This window comes from Egretta garzetta, unplaced genomic scaffold (genome assembly GCF_000687185.1).
Source record: "Egretta garzetta isolate BGI_Z169 unplaced genomic scaffold, ASM68718v1 scaffold320, whole genome shotgun sequence".
Classification (NCBI taxonomy): Eukaryota; Metazoa; Chordata; class Aves; order Pelecaniformes; family Ardeidae; genus Egretta; species Egretta garzetta.
In genome coordinates, this window is record NW_009258260.1 from 2,043,656 (window position 1) to 2,060,959 (window position 17,304).

Consider the following 17,304-nt stretch of genomic DNA (forward strand, 5'->3'; position numbering starts at 1 on the left):
TCCTCCATCACCCAAAGGGTGTGGAGGGGGTGGGGGGTGTGACTGACTATAGACAAAAGCAGGCACTGACTTTGAGAGGGTGCCGCAGGCTGGAGCCATCCAGCTTCACTATTCAGAAACACCACCATTAAGATGAGACCTGGCGCACAGCAGCATGGATGCTCAAGGACATACATACTGGACACCCTCAAGCCAGTAACCACTTTAAAAACTTTTCTTCTGGGGGCTGAGTTATAAACTGAAAATGACGATAATGTCTCTCCTCATCAAACTTTGGGTAGGCTGTATCATCACTAGAGCATGGGCAGACCTTCCATGCAAGATGATATTAAATAAGACTGTTTACTTAATGTGTTGTTATATTAAGTCTGTTGCTTCTGTAACTGGTTATGTCACCACAAATCATGTGGCAGTCTTGGATATGGTGGGTTTTAGGTTTTTTTTCCTCTGAACAAGATATGTGGAGTTTGCTTCCCTTCGGGACTGATTTTCTCTTCTAACTCCCGCTACTCAAACTGTCATTCTGTATCCTCCAGTCTCTTTAGCCATCCTCCTATACATCAGCCTTTGCGGGGGCCATTCCTTTCCTCTAAAGCCCACAGTATTGCAGGAAAGCTTCTTCTGCCCCTCATGCGAAGAGCGCTTGGCCTGGGCAAGCAAACGCATCACTGAATCTGCTGGTGCTGACCAGAGACCTCTTCTTGCGCTTGGCGGTGACATCCACAGAGATGACTGAGTATTCTGTCTGAGGAATAACAGCCTCTATGGGATGAAGGACAGCCTGGCTTCTACAAGAACATCTGACATCTTGAACCTCATTGGGTAAAGGTCATTTAAAAATGTGGAGTCCTTATAAATTCTTCTCCCCTTCAGCTGAAAACTTTTCCTTAATAGTGTCTTTCAACAATAAGGAGCCCCCAAGAGCATGGGGTAGCATCGTCCCTGAGGGCCAGCTGCTTTGGTGGTGCAAACCAAGGGAACTCCATTTTCAACAGAGCCAGTTCATCTGAAGAACTAACCCCCTCCCACAGTATGGACTGATTGCCCCACACAAGTGACCTGAGGCTCAAAGTGAGTTTTACTCCCTGTGCCATTTTGGACAGCCAGTAGTCTGTATAGCTGCGTTTGCTGAGACGATACCCAACCCCCTTGTGTGCTGCCTCCTGCTCCTAGTGAAAGGTGGAGCTCAGGCAGGTAACACACAAAATGCACGTGAAGGGGCAGGATCAGGGAATTCATTTTTTTTCCCTAAAGAGTAATAAAAATGCCCTCATGGTCCCAGTGCACTTGCCATAACATAGTAAGACCATGATTAGCACTTAATACTATTTAATAAATATGCTGATTAACTTAGGCAACGGTAATCAGTAATTGCACACATAAATAACAAACTCAGACAGTCAGCAGCATGAAACAATCATAAGCAAACAATACATTAATTCCGCTTTCCATTTTAAGGTTGGATTCAGGCATCCCTCCTTAATGTCCCGCAGAAGTCTTTCTCCAATGTTGCAGATACATTTGGGTATCAAAGGGGTCTGTATTTCTTTATTTTGCATTTATTGCTGAACTGGGGACAGAAACCTCATCTATTACCTGCGGGGCAGGGGGCTGGGGGAAAGGGAAGAACAGAATTAAACTGTGGTCTGAAAATTCGCAATGCCTTTTTTTGATCAGGTTTGTAGTTCAGGAAGGTTTTGTTAAAAAAAAAAAAGATTAAATATAGGTTTTCCAAACTGAAATGACTCTGATAAATCCAAGTCATAGAGTAGACACTTTGGGCACTCAAAGGCATTTCCTCAGGCTCGGGGACCCCAGGAATCCCTTAGAGCATCTGCAGAGGTTCCTCACACCTCTCCCTTGGTTCCCACTTAAGAACAGGGCCTGCCATGTATCTGTCAGGGATGGAGCTTGCGTCCAGGGGCATCTCGTTCAGCCAGGCCCCACATGGTGCTTTAAATCCTGACTTCTTCTTTGCACCTCTCATTTTGAGAACCTGCATCCCCAGAGCCCTCGAATACAGCACACCCACCTTCCAGCATCCTCCTTCCGCAAACTTATATTTTCAGGCTTAAATATTAGCCAGTGACAGCTCACATACATAGGATTTGGCATTGTTATTTGAGTAAATGTATAATCACTGAAGGGAGTTTCCGAGGGAGGAGGTGTAAGCTGCACAGTTCCTCCTGGGCCCCTTCAACATTCTGGTGTGCTCACCTCGCCCTCCGTCCTCGCCTGCCGCCACCACGCAGCCCATCACAGGGGCGGTGACAGGCAGGGGTTTGCGGGCTCACGGTTGTCACCAGATTTACCCAATTCTGCCGTCTCGTTCGCCCTGTATCAAAGGCACCCGATATGTACCGTATCCTGAAAATGTGCTCGGCGAAGAGTGCCAGCTGCTGCGGCAGGGCTGGTCTCGGCGGAAGGCAGCCCCGTAAATGACTTGCTGCTGACCTTTGCTTCGTACCAATATTTAGCAAGCAAATATTTAAAACCATGCCATTAAGAAGGGAGGCACAGCTTTACCATGGGGAACTCAGGCAAGGGTGCTGGTGCCGAGAAGGGCCCGGGCTGAGCAGGGGAAGGGGCTCCTCTCCCTCCCGGCAGAGCAGCCAGCCCTGCCCACCGTGCCCGCGCCGGGGAATGGGCAGACGCTTAGACCCCAACAAGGCTGCTGTACCAAGCAAGGCAGGAGTTTTAAAGCCCTGCAGGGCTGGGTGAAGCTGTTTCAACATAAAAGGCAAAATACCCGTGGCCATCCCTCCCACTCCCATTGCCTCCCACCCCGCATAAGTAGAGGCTGTGTGATGGGGGGGCCACCCTGCCAATCCCTCTGCCTGGCATGACCAGAGCATGGCTGGCCCCGGGGGACTGTCCCCAAGTGCGGGTCTGTGGCCGTGGCTGAGACCCACATGCTGACAAGGCTTCAAGAAATCAATTGGTCTCAGTCAGGTGCAGCAACAGGCCAAAAGGGTATTTTTCCCTCGGGAGTGGCACAGAATTAGCTCTGTTGGTCAGTTTATAACTACGTACTTGCACCTAACAGTATTCTTTCTGTTGGGATTTTTATAGTTTCGCATCTTCTTTTTTAAACATGAAAAATAATCCGTCTTAAAATAATAATAAAAAAAAATTACCCTGGAAAGAGTCATCTATAAAAAGAGAAAATCCTTGCCAGGGGGACGCCACAGCAGCGAGCCCAAGCCGCAGAAAGCCCGGTTGCAGGCTTCCCTTTTTCCGCAGCTACTCAGAGGTTAACCAGGGTCTGTAAGCAAACAGCTTAAAGAAGGAGCCCAGCTTAGTGCCTGAGTGTCTGGGGCTGTCCTGGGGACCGCCAGCCTAATGCCCTTCCAGCAGCCCCTCCCTCCCAAAGGCGATGCTAAGGCAAACAGAACCAGCCCTCGCCCTCTCCCCACGCAGCCAGGAGCTCGCTGCGGGGACGGACTGGACCGGGGGCTGGGGCTCAGGGACATCGCAGGAGAGGGTGTTTCACTTCAGACGGGTGCGGAGCCGTGTATATATAAACCCTGGAGCAGCGGCCCGGGAGGATTGTTAAGCACACCCACACCTCGCCTCACTTGGCAGAGTGGCGAGGTGCTGCCGGCTGGCCCGGGGGGTGGACCCCCGGCTACCAGGGGGGGGGGAGAGTACCACCGCTCGGTCCCCCTCCCTATCCCTCCCCAAGCCTCCCCTCATCCCGGGACAGCCTCTCCCCTTGCCGTCAGCTTCGCCTGCTTCATAGCAGGCACCTCCGGTGTGGTTTGGCCCAGCAAGAAAAAAGAAGCACTGCTCAACTCTTTTTGGCTGTATAGCGAGGGACCGAGCAAGTGAGCTCCTGCCCGCTCTGCTTCCCTGCCGGTTTACATAGCTGGGGTTGTATAAACATGCGTCATTTTCTTTTTGGATAATTTTCCGCTACAAAGTTGTTGGCATCTGTGTTTCTTCATAGAAATACCCTCTTTTTCTACCAGATCGTGGAGTTAGCAGTTTTCAATTCATCCGAATTTAAAACAATTTTTTAAAAAGCCTGTGAAAAAAAGCCAGAAATGGCTGCTAACATAAAGCCCCTACACACAGAGGCGACACGGCACTAAACTGGCAGGTCTGAGGTTATACCTGCAGTACAGTTTTAAAATAAAAACCAAGACCTTGCCTTAATCTACAGCAAAGACTGCCCGTTTAAGCAGGGAACAGAAAGTGTAAATTGTCAGATCCACCTCTGGTCACTTCCCTTCAGGTGTGTTCTCTGCTAAGGTGCCCCGTTAGTAGTATAACTAATGATTGGACACGCTCCTACTGGGAGATGTGGCTAAATGCAGGCTGCTGTGGAGGCTCGGACTTGATTTCAAGGCTTTCCCAGCTGCATTGGCTTGGCTGCCCAGCATAGGAAAAGCAATTTCAGTTCTTGGTCAAGTTATTAGCCGTGCACCTGAATATTGTAACGTACTTGCTGGGGCTGACCTCTCAGCTGCAGTGACCCGCCATCGGCTCAAACCCCAGCCCACTTTCAAAGAACGAAACAGGAACATCAGAGGCAGCCTGGATGCCCGTGTTATTTCAAGCTCTCGCAGAGCATGCAGCCCTAAGCACACTAATTGAGTCTTGTGGACTCAATTCCCTTTGGGGCTTTCTCTCCAATTTCATGAGCAGCTCTGCACCGTAATTACAGTTCCTTGATCCTCAGAGATATCCCCAAAAGAAGAATGGCCTTTCTTCTTCTGGGTGAGGTGCAGTTACCTTACACCAGCCTCGGCTGTTTTCAGCCAGTAGCCAACAGACCAAGTCCAGCAGTCCGGGCTTAAGAGGTCAGTGAAAGAGAGCTAAAAAAAATACAAGCTGCTCATCAGGAGGCCGGAATGCCTACAAAGAAGGTTTTGTCTCCGTTGGAACATTTTCAGGGTCTGCAAACTGCAACAGGTTGAAAAAGCATGATTTTTAACCCAAAATCCGGAGCAACTCACTGCTTGTGAGTTCCCCTGGGGTGCCTGAGAGCTGAGCCCCCTTCTAAGTCCAGACCCCTGCTGTTTAGACAAGGGAAATAGGTCATCTCTTTAGTTTCAAATAACACCCCTCTTAATGTGTTTTTAGCACGAAACCTGAACACTCAAGTAGTGTTTAAGTGAGCAGCGCGGTTACTTTTTCAGGAATGTGCATTTAATCCCCGAGGAATGCCCCGGGAATCATAAAGAGGTTCTACGAAATCCAGTGCTGGGACAGCCCGAGGCGCCGATCGATCGCCGGGGCGAAAATGGTGGAGGGCAGCGCTCGTTCCTGCAGGGGGCTCGGGCTGCAGAGAGGGAGCAAAGCCCTGCCTTGTCCTTCAAGGGGAGAGACCCTCCTTGTCCTCACTGGGGTTTGGATAAGGCTAGGAAGGGGAGCCAGCCCAGGAGCTGTGGGGAGAGGCCCAAGCAAAGGGATTAGAGGCTAGGTTTTAAAAGGAAAGCAACTGTTTTAATAATAGTATTGAGTCCTCGGGTGGTTTAGGGGATTAATTAGTCCCTGTTTGCACAGCACTTTGAAGAGGTCAAGCGTGCTGCAGTAGCCGGGGGCAGGTGGCAAAGCAACTTTGGTGGCGGGTTCCCAGCTCCCAGGCGTCACCACAAAGTCCCCACCTGGTTTCAGCAGGCTTTTCTTTTTGGAGCGGCTGTGAACGGGTGGGACGAGCAAGCGGATGGGTTAGGCAGTCAGCCTGAGGGGTTTGATGCTACCGGTGAGTAGCTTTGCCATGCACCATAGAGCAGCGCAAAGTGCACTTGGTCCTTCAAAGTAAACCCAGGCAATAAATGCTCCTGTCTGTCCCTGTCACTGTCATTAATATGATAAGCATCAACGTTTGCAGCTGAGCATCACAGTGGTTTGAGCATCAGGGGCAGGGTGCTCTGGGTTTCTGTAACAGTTACTGCAAGGTCTGTGGTTTCTAAAAAAGTTGCAAATTAATGTGTGAAATCACAACGCTGTTTGAAAGACTTTTAACTCAGAAAACTCCAGACCGGTTTGGGTGGCCATCCGCATGCTTCAGCTGACACAGAGCTCCCTTTTTTCCCAAATTAATGCAGCCAACCTGATGTTATGACTTAAATGGAACGTAATGACGGAAGTGTTATTGCAACGTGTTAAGTGCTGCCAGCACTTCCAAACGCTCAAAAGAAAGCCGATATACATACAGCTTGGCTAACATAGGCACTCTGTCCTTGACAAAGTATACCTTACAGGCTCAGGGACTTGTAGCTATCCCTCTACACAAATTAACAGTACTGTGAGCTTTTTGCCATCTGGAGAATGGGTTAAAATTTCCTGAATAGTAGGGGAAACTTGGATAATAGGAGACATCTTGGGCAACATAGAAATCTCTTTTTTTTCCCTAGGGCCCAGGTTAGGTCTGGTTGTGAGCTTGTCCTCTGCTGCTTCATGTCCCACTTGGGACCATGACGCAGCTTTCCCAGGTTTGTGAGCTCTGGGGTGCAGTGAAGCCCAGCTGGCTCTGCACGGTGCTGGCATTGGCCCTGCAAAGCTTAACAGCTCAGGCTCCGCGATGTGCAAAACCGGGCACACGGCTGCCAGGTGCAATACAGCTGCAATCACACCCTAGCCCTCCAGAGCTAGTAAGTCTTGCTTGAACTGAGCTCCCTCTGCAGAAATAGCCTGCTTGGGCATTTGGGCATTACTGCATCTGCCTCCTGGTTACCCCAGCCCTCAGGTAAGGCCCCTGCAGAGTCCCCTTGGCAGGCTGGCTGTCATGGCTAATTAGGTCGTCAAGGCTGCACCCAACCAACCAGTCAAACCCCCAAAAATCCCCCTTTATGGACTTCAAGAAAAATCAGTGTCAGGCGTGTTTAATTCTTGTGTGTAACCATGTCCTGTCTTTGCAGTTTGGAAAGGTGCTCTGGGAAAACCCCATTCACTGCACACCCGAGGAATCATTGAATTGGCAGGGGCTATATCGTGTGGCACGGGACGGTCTCCTTTGGCATATATTGGCTATGGATGCTACTGTGGACTGGGAGGACAAGGCTGGCCTAAAGATAAAACAGACTGGTAAGAAAAATCTCAACTGTGTGTCCAGAAGCAGTGCAGATCTCCCCATTCTTCCCCGTTCATTCTCCTGTGACTCCATGGACTTGTTACTGCCTCGTGGAGGGGAAACTTAGTGTATATGAACAGCACTGGGCAATTGTGAGGACCCCCGTGTCACTTGGGGTTTGAATGAGGATTTAACCACCTTCTGGATGAGAGCAGGGCTCTTGGGACCTGGTACTCTGTGGGGTGGAGGGAAAATGAGGAACTGGGGCATGATTTCATGAAATAGATGCGTGCTTATTCATAGAGAGCAAGCCCTCCCTGAAAAAAGCGGGAGTGATCGAGGTATTTGGGGAGTTATTTCACCCAGGTCCTGAAAACGGCAGTGATGGGAATATCACTGGTTATCCTCTGGAAGAAATCCAGGCCATTGTGAGGAGTAAGCAAACCTGTTGCCTTCATTGCCTGTTAGTTCACACTGAACGGGGAAGGAACAACAGGGGAGAGCGTGGTGTTATTTCCCCTCCTCTTCATTAGCAGGGAAGATGCTGTGCTTGTTATTCCTGAGGCTAGAAGCAACGAGTCTAAGAGGTGTTGCGATCAAAGGTTTCTTTCTCGTACTTTGCAATTAGCATACATGCAAATCTTCAGCATGGTGGATTCCTGCATGCTCCGAGCCCGTTATTTGCAATCTTGTCCAGTTTGAAACCGCAAAGACAGAGGACACAAGGCTGTCTGTTTATCTGCAGCCAGCAGGCCAGGCGTTACCAATAAGCAAGTGCGGCTTTTAGCAGGGGTGAAGGCAGCGTGTGGCTCGCTGGGAAGGAAACGGAGCTTTCCAGAACACCCAGCTGTTGGAGACATTTCGCACTGCTACAAAACCAAACTTTGCTGAATTGGCAGGACAGGAAAGGGGGGAAAAAAGGAAGAAAAAATGCCAAGTTTAAAGACCAACTCCTCTGTGGGCATGAAAGAGCCGTTGTCCCTTAAAACTAGCGGAGCTGCCTTCATTAATGCAGTGAGATGTTTCACTCCCAAAGCCCTCTTGTCGTGTCCCTGCTTTCTACCTGTGAAATATTTCATCTATGAAACAGTGAATGCGGGACTTACAGTTGATGAGTAACTGCCTACAAAGTATCATAGCTTTCAGGTGTAGAGATTTCTTTTAATTTTCAGTAATACCTCTTGACCTGCTTATCAGCATCTACAGCAGTGTCTGTTAAGGCGTTTATTGGTTTTGTTAGCCCTTTACCAGCTCTCATAATCAGGCCTTTAAAGCAAAATGCGACTTCACTGATCTGGAGTAATTCTTTTACTGAAGGGCTGAGCGGAGTCACCTAAAAGCTGTTTTCCATAGAGGTTGAGTGAGCCCCAAATTTAGGTGACTCTGGGAAATGCAAGTGGTCAGCACTCCTGAAAAAGACAGAGAGAGTAAAATATGGCCACATGTTCATCAGCTGGTGTTTCTCCTGCCGTTTGATTTCCGGGAGATATGGATTTTATCCTAATGGCAGAAAATGAGACTCTGCAACTGGAAATGCCCCAAAATGCCAGGTAGTTTGTAAAAGGGAAGCTTGGTCCTTTAAGCGCATTCACTATTATTCCTTAGCTGTGATGCTTGGCTGCAAAAAAAAAAAAAACCTAGCAAACAAAACCCAGAAGGTTTTTAGTTAGGTCCTTAGCTAGGAAGAATCAGCAATGCCCCACCAGGTTTAGCCCTATTTAGCCCTAAATATTTCCATTTTATGTTTTCTAGCAGAATCTTCTAATATCTGTTACTGAGAACTACTGCAAAAATCAGTGTGGTTGAGTACCCCATGCCTGTCAAAATGTCCACATTATTTTCCATATTTGCCATTCCAAAAAAAGAAAGAAGCAGAGTGGCAAAACTACTGGCCGTGAGTGACAAACACTGTCTGAAATTACTCACCCCCTTGACACTTCCAGGTTTGTTACTGAGACCCTTACAAAAGGAGTAATTTTCTTGTGAGTAATTCAGTCGATCTGTCTAGACAGGGCTAGAGTGCTTCTAAGCACCTCTCTTTTATGGGAAAAGAAAAAAAGCCATTGAGTGGGTAATCCTTTTATAAGGTTTATTCCACACTCTGGCTTTGATGTGGCTGGTCAGTAATTACCTTTTCCCTTTTGTTCCACCCTCACAGTCCCATCACTTCAAGATGTAATGGCATCTCTTCTACCTAAGGTCAATAGATTTGTTTCTCCTTCCCCTCTGTGTTCCCCTGGATTGCTGCAGCACCCATTTGGTAAAGCAGGACCTGAAGGTGCTCAGCATCTCCCTGAAAACACCGAATGCGGTGAAAGGCAGGGTGGCGGGTATGGCTCATCTAAGGCCTGGCAAACTCATAGGGAAGAGTAAGATTTCCCCTCAGCTGCTGAGTTCAAGCAAAACAAAAGGACGCACAGTGGTGTCTGTGCTGTTAACACACAAGGTGACAAATTCTTACCTCAGTGGCATTTGCTCAACGGCGGGGGGTCTGGCCAGCTGATCCCTGTGGGCCAGCTGGAGCTGTCTGTAGCCATTAGGGCTGTCTGGTAGCCCAGACATGATGAATAGATTGCTCACTAACTAGATGACACGGTTGTATATTTTTTCCATACCTGTTGACCAGTGCTCTGCCATAGTGTTGGCGGTTTGCGTTGGTCTAACCGAGCATTAGCAGGTTATTAAAAGCTTAATTAACGCCATGCTCTGACCCAAGTGCAAGGAAAGGGCATTTCCAGGCAGGAGGTAACCATTGGAAGGTGGCAAAGGACAATGGTAGGCTTCCTCACTCTTCATTTCCTGGCAGTTCTTCCAGCGCATCTGGAAGAGATGTTCGTAAACGATGAGCCAAAGTCATCTTTCTCGCGTTGTGTTGGTGTAAGCTGCATGTCACCTCACTGCAGTTATGGGTATCATCGGGTGGAACTGGTATAAGAGGAAGTGGAATTGTGCCCCAAATCCTGTGCTCCTGCAGAATTTATGCAATCCCCCTGATTTTGCCAAGACAGACAGGGAGCAGTGAGTTCTCACAGCTAGGTAGCGTGCCTCTCTAGTGCTCGCTTGCTTGTCCTTGCCTGATTCGCAGGCCATCTTTTGCCCCCTCCAAGATCTGTTCTCATTTCTCCTACCTCTTTTTCTCTTCATTCTCTCTGGCTCTCCATGAAGAGCAATTTCATTCCCTTGGCACACAGGCTCCTAACTCCTCCTTTTGCCCATCTACCGGCACCTTATTCCTCCTCCCCACTCTCCTCCATCACTGCCACCAACTTTACCAATTTGACTATGGATTCACTCCCCAGACCTCACAAACCCTATGATTTCAACAGCTGGCACTCCGCCTCAGCTCAGCCTGATTCGTGGCTCTCCACCCTGGCCTCTGGTTCTCTGTGTCGCATAGACGAGACACCAGTGATGGGCCTGCTCTGCTATCTATCATCCCCCTGAAGATGGATGAGGCTGTGCTGCAGCTTCAGGCATGTTAACCAGGGCGCCCTGGGCTACAGCAGCTCCTGTAGATGACACATGCCCCCTTTGTAGCTCTGTGCCGTAGCCCATCCCTGTCATATCATATGACACATTGCACAGGGACTCAAACATTGGAGAAAGCTGAGACTTTCACACTTTCCACAAGGCAGCAAATTCTTCCCTCCTTTGGCCTTTCAATTCCAACCTCTTCAGGACAAGTCCAGAAGCGAGGCGTTACTGGACCAACAAAGATCTGATCCACAGCCTGTTCCTGCAGTCATGCCCAACAGAACCAGTTGGGCTGAATAAGCTCTTCTCAATTACAGCAATTGCTGTAACTCCTCAAGGAAAAACTCCTAGCTACCTATATCCCATAGGGCTTATTCCCATTCTGAAGTCCTTTGTGGGGGCAGCATGGAGGGTCAGGCTAGTCTGCTAGTGCTAACTTACATTTCTAGATTTCACAATGCGGTGAGTAGTCTGGTTGTAATCATCACACAGGTTTCATCTTTGCAAGCCAAGAAAAAAATGGCATTTAGTTTCCAGACTCATCTGTGGGATGAAATTGCTACTTTAACTACTAAATCAGGAGCTCAATCAGTAGGAAAAAAAACACACTGGACTAAATTCAGCTTGTGTGTAATCACAGGCATTGCTTGAAGGCTGAATTTGATCTGACTGGTCTGATTCTTTCTGTCTCTTTCACGTAATTCACCTGATCTAGTTCCAGTCATTTTATTAGAGTTCATGTTAGTGGTGGATCTTCTTTGCACTTCAAAAATTGTCTGTTTTTTTTCCTGGGCTTTATCACCCCACACAGCCTACCAGCCCTCATATCCGTAAACCAATTTCTAAAAGGGCAAAATCCTCCTGCAGCAGAGGGTGATGAAGTTCATGACGTTCCTGAGCTATCAGGTAAGGTACTGGCAGCTCCTGATGGGTCCCTGGAGAAGCCCCACTTCCTGCACAAGGAACCTTTATCCTTCTTGCAGGGTTGTTCCACTTTGCCAGAGGGATATAATGATGGATCCCAGACTTTTATTGGCTTTTCAGGTACACTGGCATCAGGCCTTGAAGATAACAGTCAAGGTCTTCAGCTGGATTTGGTAATCCATGGGCAGCCAGCACAGCCATACTCCCTTCTGGCCAGCTTACCCACCTCTTGAAGACATTCACATCTAAGACTCAAGAGCTTCTCTAAAAGCTGTCTGCTCTTCATTTACCACTAAGATAAAGCATGCCTCAATGCTTCCCAATTAGTAGAGCAGTTTCTCTGTACTATCCCCATGATCCTTCAGGGACAGCTTCTGGAAAAGCAGATCATTCCTCTCTGGCTCCAGCCTCTGACCTTGCATCCTTGCAGAAACAAACTTTGTTACCTGGCAGAGGACGTCTCTTAAGTGCTGAATCTTTTCTTGGTGTATTTTGAGTCACTAAACTACCAGAATAAAATTCAGGTGGGCTCAGGTTTTCCTATAAATTCTGAAGTAATCGATAGTGGAAATAATCTCACTGACTAGTCTGTAGGGCAGGTATCATCAGCTGAGCCAGCCGCCCTCAGCTCCCTCTATGGTGAATGAAAAGCAATTGCACTTTCAAATGCGATGTTTTTCACCTGTGTTAGCTCTCTGCAGGATGGTAAAATGAACTGTGTCCATCAACATACACAAAGGCAGTATAGATCAATGCCTTAAATGTAGATGTTTACATTTAGGGATCTGAAGTGAACTGAAATTAATCCCACCATTGAGGCTTGATGAGTTTGTAGCCTCAGAAACTGGATGGGCCAAAGAGCATGTGGCAGGTCCAGGTGAACTGAAGAGGTGAAGTTGCTTGGTGATACTAAGGAAGGCAAAAGCCATCCCGACTCCAAATTCTGTAATGGGTCTAAGCCTAAGCTGGTGAGCCACTGTCACGCACCTCATAGGAACGCTTCAGCTCCCTTTCTGTGGGATGGCCATGTCTTGACCACACATGCGCTTCTGAGGGCAAAAGCTTGGGGGACGAAGCATGGTGGTCATGGGAGAAAATATGGCATTAATGAGCTCCTGAGCCATGTGAGCTTTCAAAGAGATGCCAGGATGCTTGGTTCGTCAAAAGATGGTTTACTGACAGGCTGGGGCAAACATTGCTGTCGTGAGCGGTGTGTGAGTGGAGTACTCCTAGAGTATGTGCAAACACCCCTGAACAAAATGTGCAAGATGCAGGAGGACACCCAAACTCTACCTTTTATTCTCTCCCAGGTGCTGCCACAGGCATGACTGCTGCTATGACAAGGCAGAGAAGGAAGGCTGCAACCCCAAGGCGCAGCAGTACCAGTGGGTGTGTGAGCAGAACGCCGTGCGGTGCGGTAAGGAAATGCTTGCTCGTGTTGGGCTCATTTCCCTCCCTCCTCTGCAGATTCTAGGCTGACCAAAGAGCTTTGTGGGCCTCAGAGGTAGGTCTGTGTATCCTGAGCTGGTTTTAAAACTGGTTTAGGCAATGTCCATTCTCCTCCAAGCTCTCTTCCCATCCCTTGCCTGGATCGCTAGGCTTGCCAAGAGTCCCCGGCTGGAGCTGGGAGGAATGCTGGAGCCCCAGCACCATCCATCCCAGGTAACCTGAGTCCTCCTCAGGCTGAAGGGTGGGAGTAGGGGCCATGGAGACGACAAGCCATCTCAGTTTGGCAAGGGTGAAGATGCCCCTCTGGAGGCTCCCTGCCCACCCACATTACCTGCTCCTCACTGTCACCTTCCCACAGCTGTGCAATGGTCTGCAGGGGAGGTCCTCCTGTGGCAGTTTTGGCCCTCCCTCCAGCAGGACTGTTCACTTTTTTACTTACCATTATGTATGACTAGAGAAGAGCCATGCTGCTATGCACGGCTGCAAGAAAGGTTAAACAGGGCACCACCATCCTGCATCTCTGCCTCATGTGGAGCTCCAAGCCTAAAGCCCTGGGGCTCCAGCAGGGGTTTTGAAGCTTGCAGAATTGAATACTCTCGAGCGCCGCAGGCATACAGCGAGTGTAGGCTGTGCTCAGCTCTGCAGTTGGTACCCAGTCAAGAAGGTCTTGAATTGCACAGTCACAGCCCGTCAGTGGCTCACACCAGTTTGTTTTGACATACACCAGATGACTTGAGTCTTAAAATTCGTCACTTCGATTTCTAAGTCTCCAAAATGTCCCTGATGCTAAAATCCATTGTAGAACACTTCGAAAGTTTGAAAAGAAACATGTGAGAGTAAAACTTGTCCCCATAGCATCAAAGCTACTTGCTTGAACATTGGAAGACTATTTCTACCTTGTCAGAAGACCGTACTCTACTGGTGTAATCCTTTCCAGCAGCTGAGAATGTGCCAGCGGGTACAGGATGTGGCACAACACATCTGCAGTTGCTCTTTTCCAAGTGCCAGAACAACCTATTAAATACAAAGTGCTGGCTAAGGAATCATAGAATCATAGAATGTTTAGGGTTGGAAGGGACCACTAGTGGTCATCTATTTGCTTTAATGTATAACTACTGTCCCTCCCACTTACCCTTTTTTCCATAGCTGGCTGATAATTTCTGCTAGCTGTTTCTATATGGTGAAAAAAAACCCCAAACCCAACCCTGTTTCTTTTTGCTGTGAAGGAACAGTCCTCGTCGTGGATGTGAGACGTATCATTGAGTCCACGAGACATGTGCAAAGAATGTCCCATAAGAGTGCACTGGGCTGCAGTTGCTCCAACCTGACTAACAAGCACTAGTTAAACAAATGCCATTAACTCCTTAACTGATGTCCAGGCAAGGCCTGAGAAGCAGCCATCAGCTCTTCTCCACAAGCCCTCAGCAGGCTTCCCTTCCCCTGATATCCCCCATGGGGAGGAACAATAGAAATGCTTTCTGAGGGCAGATTTCCTACCCCAGGCTACAGCACAGCAGGTTTTATTGAGGTGTTGAAGGTACAATGTCCGATCCCATTCAAACAAAAGGGATGAAGAATTAAATTTCCAGGCATGCTTTGCTGGGCCTAGGATAATGATGTCCAGAAACATTAGAAGCAGATCTGCTGGCACTGTCCTTTCTATGCAAGAGGCAGTAAATTCCTGTTGCCTGGCACTGTCTCATAAACACAGATATTTTCAGGTCAATTAAACACAGGTAAAAAACCTCATTTTACCTGGGACTTCTCCTCCTTTTGCTACTTTTAGGCAGTTTTGTTTGTAGAATGAAAAAAAAAGGCCCAAACCATATTTTTCAGTCCAGATATGCCATCACGTGTAGGCAGATTCCATTCAATAACTATCTGGAATATAGAAAAGGCTGTAAGTTGTGGGGGCTGGTCAAAAAAAATCATTCTGCTCTAACAGAAATTACTGCCAAGCCAGACTCTCATACTCACATTAGACTGACAGTGGCATGGCATAGGAAGAACTTGAGGAGCAGAGGGCAAGGAGAAAATCAGGCAGGACTGGTAGCTAAGAGAAAAATGGATTTAGTACTCATTGGAGGGACCCCTGAAACACTTTTTACCACTGAACATGTGATTCTCTTCAGACAAGCTTAAGAAATATGGGCTCTTCTTATTTATCAGATACAGGGTTGATCCAATAAAGTCCAGTGAAAGCTGGAAAGATTTCTGTACTTCTGGAGTTGGTTTTGGAGCAAAGCCCATGTGCACTGGCATGAAGTCACACTTTAAACTTTGCCTAGTGCAGGGTTTGGTGCATGTTAGATAATCTATAGCAGCAGCCTCAAATAAACCAGGCACCGTGCTTTGAAATAATATTAGCCCAACGGCTGCATTTAAGCCTCCTATAGATGGGACGGGGTTCATTACCCCATAATCAGTCATCTGCAATGTAGCCACCTGAACTAGATGCTTTGATGTTCCTTATGGTCCTTACCTGGTCAGGTGGTCATATAATTGCATCATAAATAGTTCCATACGTATGATTTTCATCAGCTTCGTTAGCTGCTGACTCATAAAAATCAGGTACCTGACCCTGTTGTGGGGTTCTTTGGCTCCTCTGCTGTGACCAGAGAGATGTAAGAGCAACTTGCAGAGCATGAGCGAAGGATGCCTGGTGGGTGCTTCTATACCCTCAGGTTTCTGAATGTCCCTCCAGGAGACTCTTCCTTTCAAAGCAGCAATTTTTTCTTTTGAAATTGGTCTGATCTGCAGAGGGAGGAGTTAAAAGGGAAGTTGACTGACTGAGGGAAAATGGAATATTTTTAGCTCAGGCTAAGCTAAAAGGATTTTCTTTTTTATCTTCAGTCACTGAACTAAACCCCCATTTTTCACATGGCTCTTGAAGCGGGGAGCACTCTGTGCTGGGCAAACTTTTTTAAGTATTGTCTATTTACATTTAGCTGCTACTTTTCTGATGCTCTTGGTCACAGTTAAGGTCAGACCTGTTGACAGAGACGGGACAGGGGACAGTCAGATCCACAAACAACATGACACGTTGGTCCTTCTCTCTTCCTGCTCCCACAGCCTCTGTTCCCTAAGAATTGATTTTGGGGGAATTGTTCCTCTTAGAACTGTTTCTTGCCTTTGTCCGATACGGAATCTCTCATCCTCTGCTCGCATTTTCTTTTGCAGATAACCTGACAGACCAATGTGAAAAAATGGTGTGCCTGTGTGACCAAGAAGCAGCCAAGTGTTGGGGAGCAGCCCCGTACAACCCACACTTCATCCTTTGGCCAGACTTTTTATGTGGACAGACTCATCCCACCTGCCATTTCAGATATGGGGGGGCAGAATAGTCTTTTGGGGACCTTTCTTCTAACCCTTTGAATCTGAAGGTGCTGGAATAAAGTTTTACCTCTTTTACCAGAGCTAACAAACAACGGTGTGAGAGAATTTCTATCAGGCCAGGGCTTATGGGGAGGAGACAGGGTAAAATACATGCTGAAGTAAAGATAAGATCCTCTTCTAATTGCTGCCTTTGCAGAAATGGAAGGTTCAGTCTGCAAGTGCAGTGGGAACGCATTACCTGTAACCAAATGTCTTTTTTTGTCCTTCCACATAGCCTGACCTTCAGCTCCCACACATTTTATTTGCACATGATCTAGAAAATATGTAGGGACTTCTGCTGGACTGGTTTGTAAAAAAAAAAAAAATAAATCCATCTCTGTGAAAAGCTACACTGGCCTTTGAAGACCAAAGGCGTGCCAGTCTGGAAGTAGAGTGACCCACTTTATTTTCCTGGACCTGCAGGAGGAGTGGGGACATCAAAGAGGGAGGATGCCTCCTTATTCCTTACTTGTGCTTGGAGGAGTTCTGCTTCCTACCAAAAGGAAAAGCAAAGTCTGGCTCCAGCCTTTCCTGTGGTTTGTGTTTCTTAGCTTATATAGCCAGCTGTCTTATCATTCATGTTCGTGCCTCGCAGCACTGGGGACACTTCTGAGGCACGTTCAAAGGTAAGTGGAGTTACAGCAGGCTATTGCTGTTGCAAGGCCAGCACGGGTTTCTGATTTTTAGTAGCTGGCACATCCATACTTTGCAAAAGAACGTACTGCTTACCTGCCACATGCACCTCAGATCTGACATGCTTGCTCTCCTGCGCAGGTATTGGCATATCCCCCTGTCACTGACTGCCTGGGAATCAGTTTTTGCCATGTCAGGCAAGTGGGGCTGTGGATAACATTAGTCATGTAAGCAAATCTTTCATCTCTCCTTTTTTTTAAGGGTATTAGAGGCTTGTATTGAAACACTACATTTCCTTCTGGCAAGAGTAAAACAAAATCCCATTCTTTCAGCCAGGGGTAACTATGGTCAAGTGGGCTGCCTTTGCCTCTTCTTTGCAAGCCTGTAGGCTGGAGCAAGCCAACAGGACAAGGGCCCCTATACCGAGA

The 17,304-nt window shown here is 47.8% G+C and overlaps 1 protein-coding gene across 1 annotated transcript; it reads left to right on the forward strand.

Annotated features, from left to right (window-relative positions):
- Positions 1-6,425: 6,425 nt before the first annotated feature.
- On the forward strand, positions 6,426-16,244 carry LOC104126649 (phospholipase A2). Its single transcript, XM_009639276.2, has 4 exons — positions 6,426-6,561; positions 6,870-7,035; positions 12,730-12,836; positions 16,049-16,244. Exons 1-4 carry the CDS (start codon positions 6,426-6,428, stop codon positions 16,210-16,212), a joined length of 573 nt encoding a protein of 190 aa, XP_009637571.1. The 3' UTR covers positions 16,213-16,244.
- Positions 16,245-17,304: the final 1,060 nt, after the last annotated feature.

Coding starts and splice junctions, on each gene's coding strand:
- LOC104126649 (XM_009639276.2), top strand. CDS start 6,426: ATGACGCAGCTTTCCCAGGTTTGTGAGCTCTGGGGTGCAGTGAAGCCC. Junction 6,562..6,869: donor ACCGGGCACACGGCTGCCAG/GTGCAATACAGC, acceptor CTGTCTTTGCAG/TTTGGAAAGGTGCTCTGGGA. Junction 7,036..12,729: donor CCTAAAGATAAAACAGACTG/GTAAGAAAAATC, acceptor ATTCTCTCCCAG/GTGCTGCCACAGGCATGACT.